Source organism: Nansenia antarctica, assembly GCF_963989245.1.
Source record: "Nansenia antarctica genome assembly, chromosome: 2".
Taxonomy (NCBI): Eukaryota; Metazoa; Chordata; class Actinopteri; order Argentiniformes; family Microstomatidae; genus Nansenia; species Nansenia antarctica.
This window is the reverse complement of record NC_137675.1, coordinates 74,264,689-74,271,726: the sequence shown is the minus strand read 5'-3', so window position 1 is coordinate 74,271,726 and position 7,038 is coordinate 74,264,689. Positions and strand designations below refer to the sequence as shown.

At 47.0% G+C, this 7,038-nt stretch overlaps 1 protein-coding gene across 1 annotated transcript in view; it reads left to right on the top strand.

The window, feature by feature from the left end:
* The window catches only part of LOC308150594 (protein shisa-9), a gene marked incomplete at both ends in the record, with an annotated part of 66,366 nt that extends 62,819 nt beyond the window's left edge, over window positions 1-3,547 (top strand). Inside the window, one exon of the mRNA XM_080523409.1 lies at window positions 2,874-3,547. Coding sequence (XP_080379535.1) covers window positions 2,874-3,547 — 674 coding nt within the window. The remainder of the gene's footprint in view (window positions 1-2,873) is intronic.
* Between the last annotated feature and the right edge of the window lie 3,491 nt (window positions 3,548-7,038).

Below are 7,038 nucleotides of genomic sequence, written 5' to 3'. Positions count from 1 at the left end.
CTTTCAGAAAAAGAAAAATGTATGTAAATGTATTCGTTGTTGTGTATACCGTGACGCTGCCTTCACAGACGTCTAAACCCTGGCATGGGTGCCAAACTGCAACATGAAAGCAGGCCTCTTTTCAGAGCCGCCATCATTATCAACATAATAGCTGTTTAATGCTTCCTGCTAGAAGAATCTCCCACAATTGCGGTGATTTGGCCGTTTGAAACAGCTTCATTTGTATGCTCTGGTTCCTCAGTTTCGGAGCAAGTGAGGGAGCAAGTGAGGACTTCCCTTAACAAAGCACATACTCTGTGCTCTATGTTCTGTATTGAAAATGCAATTTACCTCCGTTAATTGTAATTGTGTACATGGTAATGGTTGCCGTTTGATCTTCAAGATGGCCAGTTATTATGGGGGTGCCTGGGTGGCGTAGCTCACTAAGGCGCATGCCAAGTAATTGCAGGGTCCGTGGTTCGATTTTGCCCATTGACCTGTCCTGCATGTCATCCTTCCTCTCTCTAACCCATCCTTTCTGTCGATCTCTACTGTTTTAGGGTAGAAATGCCCTAAAAACATATTTTAGAAAAAAAGAAAGATGTCCAGACATGGAGTCTGGCCATTGACTCTGTTATCTTTAAGGGGCAATGTACCGTAAGCATTCTTTAGGCTACGAGCACAACTCATGCTATGATCATAGTGTTCATGGGGAGAGTGAGAGTATGTGAGACTATGATCTTGACTGTCTCTAAAACCTTAGGCTCTTTTGTAAGCCTGAATATGCTGCATTTATGGAGTTTGTGTAATACACTATAGACTCTGTAGAGTCTCTGCAGGCTAGAGCTTCTCATAACACCATTTAGAACGCTCAGTGGAATGGGTTCAGCACGGAACCCAAAAGGGTTCTACATGGAACCCAAAAGGTTCTACTGTCCATGGTACCAACATGGGTTCTTCAAACGGTTCCCCAACAGGGAAAAATGAATAACCTTTTGGTACTAAGAGTGTAGGAGAAGCCCTAGCCTAACTGATCTGGAATTAGGATCCCACCGTTGCTAAAGATAAAACTCAACTTGCTGCTTGGCTGCTTAATGTTCTGACTTGCAAGGGTATACCCTTTGCTAGTGTGTGCATTCATACATGTATTCATGTATCTTACACACACACACACACACACACACACACACAAACACACACGCACGCACACACACACACACACACACACACACACACAAACACACACGCACGCACACACACACACACACACACACAGGCCACAGAGGCTGTCAGCAGCTGTGTCTTCTCTCCTCGTAGCTCTCAATCGATAGTGAAAGGAGGACCAGGGCAGTTAGACATGAGGGGAGGCGGGAGGGGAGGGGGGGGTGGGGGGGGATAATGGGATGAAACAAACAAACAATAACAACCAGGGTAATGTTTTTTCTTTTCTTTTTCTATAGCAACGAAAAAAGGGAAAGAAAAAGACAACAGCGAGGCAAACAAGGTTGTTAGTGTCTGAGGGCTGTGGGGCTGGGGGCTGTGACCTCACGGAGCAGCAGAGCGCCACTCAGGGCTCCCGCACTAATCCCACACGACACTCCAAACCCGCTCTATTTTTACTCCGCTCAAAACTCCCGCTTATCCGCCAGTCGCTGCTGTTTTTTCATCTTTTTTTTTTTTTTTCCTTTCTTTTCATTCACTGTTAGCGGTGAGGGGCCTCAGGAATTTTTAGACCCCCCCCTCCCTTCATCCCCCTCTCCTCTCCTTCACCGTGAACCAAAGCCTCGGTACACTCTGCATAGCTCCACTTCCATTTGCATTGTAGGTTCACCTGACAGGTTGTACGTTTAGTGAGCGGGAGGTGTGTGTGTGTGTGTGTGTGTGTGTGTGTGTGTGTGTGTGTGTGTGTGTGTGTGTGTGTGTGTGTTTGTCAAAACGATGTCAAAATGCACTTTTATTATTTATGTCCTTTATAATTGTACTTTGTATGTGGACATAAATAAAGTATTTAAAATGTGTGTGTGTGTGTGTGTGTGTGTGTGTGTGTGTGTGTGTGTGTGCGTGTGTGTGTGTGTGTGCGTGTGTGTGTGTGTGTGTGTGTGTGTGTGTGTGTGTGTGTGTGTGTAAGAGGCACTGCCAAGGGCAGGATGAGAGGTGTCTCACCTTGATTCCTCTCTCCACAGTCAGCAAGCGAGTGCACAGTGACACCAGGTTGGATTAGAGACACACTGTGGTGGCTTGTATTTCCAATAGCCAGCAATATGTTATTGTCGGGATAAAATCAGACTCGAAGGGGGGTGTGGTGGGGTTTTGGGGGTGAAGATCAAAGCTTCTACATGACATGGTTGATAAATTACAAATTACAAATCTGTGATAAACCTACAGTGTGACCTTGTGTGTCATTAATGACGTTGTTAAAGTTTTATTCCAATGTCATTACTCATGCGGTGTACAACAAAAGACATTTCCTAATTTATATTTCATTCTATATTACGCCATTCTATTCTATTCTCAATAGGAGCCATCTTCAAAGGTGCAATCTGTAACCTGTAACAAACAAAAACAAAGCAAGCTCTCTGCTGCTTTCACTTTTCAGCTCTCAGTACAGTGCTGTGCTCAGCTTTTTCACCAAAAAAGGGTTAGGGATAGGGTTATGGCCACTAGCAGTTGATCTGAGCTCATGAGACATGTATAAGCTATATTCTTCAATAATCAAATACTATTTATTATTAATGGCTATATATAATTAATGTATATGTAAAAAGGTTACAAAAAAATGCATGTACCAATTACAGACCAACAGGTTAAGTGGGGCCACGTCTTGAATATGAAATGTAAACTGGTTTCTTCCCTCTCTCCTCCACGTCTTTCACTCCTCCCCTTCCGCTCTGCAGACGTGGCGACCAGAGACTACTACAAGAGCTACCCCATGGTGGACTACGTCCACCACCAGTCTTCGCCCCCCACCTTCCAGCCAATCGCCTTCCACCCCAAGGACAAGCCCTTCCTTCCCCCCCCAGACATCCACGCCCCAATGGCCATCACCATCACGGCCGCCCAGCTCCCCAAGCCTAAGATCTCCAAGACCAACACCCACCCGCTCACCTCCAGCTCAGCCTTCAAAGTCTGGGACCCCAGTAAGAGCCATAGCCCGCACCCCGCAGCCCACATCTCACCTCAGCAGCAGCATACGCAGCAGCAGCTACACCAGCAGCTACACCAACAGCAGCAGTTACACCAACAGCAGCAGCTACACCAACAACAGCAGCTACACCAACAACAGCAGCTACACCAACAACAGCAGCTACACCAACAACAGCAGCTACACCAACAACAGCAGCTACACCAACAGCAGCAGTTACACCAACAACAGCATCTGCAACACCAGCAGCATCAGCAGCTTCATCAACAGAACAGCAGGCGCCAGACCTACTCAAACAAGCGGCAGTTCAGCATCGAGACGCTCCCCGAGCTGTTCTCCCAGCCCGTGCCATATGGACAGTCGCCCCGCATACACCCCAGGCACAAGGGGCTGCCCACCAACAGCAAGACAGAGGTCACGGTCTGAGCATGGATGTTTGCAGAGCAGGGGAGCCAGAGGGAAACACAGTAGTCTATAGGAGCAACTAAGGCCTTTGATGGTGTGATGATCTGACCTTTTGTTAAGAATCAATGTGAACGGCTCTAAAAGGGGGACAAGGACAAGCATCTGTACTTGTGTCTATCTTTCTTCTGTGTTGTTAATCATGTATACTGTGTGTGTGTGTGCGTGTGTGTGTGTGACATCTACGGAAGGTTATGGTCACTTGGTGAATCACTCTTTCTCTCTACACCTAGTTCCCCTTCGTATCCCAGCATCCTCTCTGTTTTTGTCAATCTCTCTCCTCCTCTCACCCCCCCGCCCCCCCCCGGCACCACTATGCTACTCTCCCCCCTCCTCTCTTCCTCCTCTCCCCCGTCTACACATTCTCTGCCTGTGTGTTAGCTGGCTGACAGGCTGGCACACATGGAAGCAGCACCCCTAGGACCCTTCACATCAGCAAGGACAATGCCATTGTCAGCTCCCATCACCCTCCACCCAGAACAGAGAAAGATATCATTCTGGCAAATCTATACCAGAGAGGGAAAGGAGCGAGGGAGAGGGAGAGAGAGGGAGAGAGAGAGGTAGTGAGAGGGAGCGAGAGAGAGAGAGAGAGAGAGAGAGAGAGAGAGAGAGAAAGAGAGAGAGAGAGAGAGAAAATAAAAGTAAGATTGGGATAGGGGGGCCTGTTGACTCGTCTCATCCCTGAGCAAAAGGCAGGAAGGAAGAAGTGGACAGGCGATTGGTGCGCCACACACAGCACCCCTCCTATTGGTCACCTGCTGGAGGAGCCCCGGAGCAGCTTTAGACCCTCCTCTGGTCCACAGAACTGGAGGAATCTCACTCTCCTGTCACACAGAGAACTGTGGAACCTCACTCTCCTGTCACACAGAGAACTGTGGAACCTCACTCTCCTGTCACACAGAGAACTGTGGAACCTCACTCTCCTGTCACACAGAGAACTGTGGAACCTCACTCTCCTGTCACACAGAGAACTGTGGAATCTCACCAAGGAGGTTTGTCAATGTCAAGGTCCCTTACTGTTTGTTGTGTTGTATTGTTTGTTTGTTTGTTTACTAAAGCGGTGAGTTGGTGACATAGGCATTGAAAAGGGCAAATGGCACAGCTATCACCAGGGCACTGTGCATCGAGAGGGACGTGTCTGTGAAACATCAACAGGTGGGGCAGGTGCTGGTCGCCGGGGACAATAGACACCAGAGGAGATGGTCTGGCTGGCGCCATCAGAGAGGGGGGTGGGGTGGTGCAGGGTAGAGGGGGGGTGGGGTGGTGCAGGGTAGAGGGGAGGGTGGGGTGGTGCAGGGTAGAGGGGAGGGTGGTTGTAAGACACTGTGTCCAGGTTACGATGCCAAAAACAAAGGTATAAAACAAAGGTCATTGATTTTTTACAGAGGTAGGCTTTGTCCAGCTGTTGGAGGGAATGTCTTAAAATTAATGCAGGAGAAATCATATACAGAATATTGTAGATGTATGACTTCCAATCTGGCAGCAAATTCATGTGATGCATGCTTATATTACTGTAATATTAGGCTTTAATATGATTATTTGTTTTGAATACAGGTGTACAGTTAAGGTTCCTCTGTATGTAATGAATCACTTTAAATGCAGGGGTTGATGCTAGAGGCTAACATAAGAGAGAGAATCCTTGCTAAAGCAGGATTATATTCAACAGTCAAACTGAGGGAGAGGAGAGTTACACATCCTGACTTGTTAAAATGTTAACGCTTCACCTCAGTGTGCTGTATTTGCATGGAAAACAACTAAGTCCACTAAGCCCCATCCTCCACCCCACATATCTGTGGAAGTCTCCCATAAATTAGCCAAGACTCCAAGCTTAGCATAAGTAAACAAGTAACGCCCCAGTGCATACAGGACGCCCAGAGCATGCTCTACAAGGCAGGTGGAACCCCGCGGAGAGGTGGCCGTCATTCTGGCTAGGGTTACACCCTCTCCTCTCACCGTTTACTGCTAGACCCTCCCCACCTCCCACTACCCAGCCCTCCAGCCTATCCCTGACATCCACCAGACGACTGCCCCCTCCCTCTGTGCTCCTGTGCTCATGGTGGGTTGAATGATGGAGGGAGCCTCCAGCGTTCAGCCCCTGCATGGTCTTCCAAGCTGTTCCCAGCCAGGGGACTCCCTGCCTCCACACAGTAGGGTGTAGCTATAATTAATGACAGATGATCCACAGCATGGCAGGCCCAGACCAACTCTCTCTCTTTCTCATACATACTGTATACACACATACACGCACGCACGCACACACACTCACACACTCACACACACACACACACACATACAAACATAGTTGCACACACACATGCTTATGCGAGTGCACACACACACACACACACACACACACACACACACAAACACACGCTTGTGCACACACACACATATACACCCACACACACACACACACACACACACACACACACACACGCACACACACACACACACACACACACACACACACACACACACACACACACACACACACACACACACACAGGTACACACACATGCATGGACATGCGCTCATACACACACACACACACGCGTGCATGAGCAGAGGCTTTGCAGTGTAAAATAACATTTGGAGATTATTATATAATTGCAATTATTATATACTGTACCAAGTGGGTCTTGTGTAGCCTATGTCATAGCTTGATATCAATAGAACTTCATAGGACTGTGGTTCTATTTTACTGGTGGATTTTAGGAGAGTTAAAGAGCTACTGTGTCATTCGTAGGTCAAGACTTAATAAGACTGAATAAGATGTTTATTATATATATATATAAGATATAAGATATATAAGATAAGATATATGATATAAGATATATAATCTACGTAAGACCCACTTGGAGTTGTTGGCATGTTTTTGTGTTGGGGATCAAAAGCTGGTCATGAATAGAGAAGCATTAGATTGGATATGCAGCGTATAAATATGCATCATGCACATCTGCACACAGTGGCTACGATATCCAACACGCATGGCTCTTCACGTGCCTCTCTCTAGTACTTCAAACAGCTGAGTTCCAAGTCCTACAGTATATTATCCTTGACAATGGGGTTTTATACAGTGCAATGCTTCCAAGCTTAAAAGCCCCACCATATATAATCTATGGACTCTCTCCTTCATCATTCAATATTATGCATTAGGGGTTGAGAACAAGCAATGGATGTGTGCAAGTAACAAGCAATATGTTCTGTCTGCAAAGCAATAAGGAACCAACTGGGAGTCAGACCTCACTCCCTGGAACCCTTCTGAGGTTCTTTGTCTGTGGGGGGCTAGAGAGGGATGAGATAGGAGTTCTCTTTTTGCCATATCTGGGCCTTCTGAAGGATGGCTTGGACTATTCTCTGACAAACCAGACTACGTACCTTATTCTTTTTTTTCTTCTTTTTTTTCTCTCTCTCTCACTTTTCTGGTTGATGTTGTCCCGAGGGACGTAAGTCA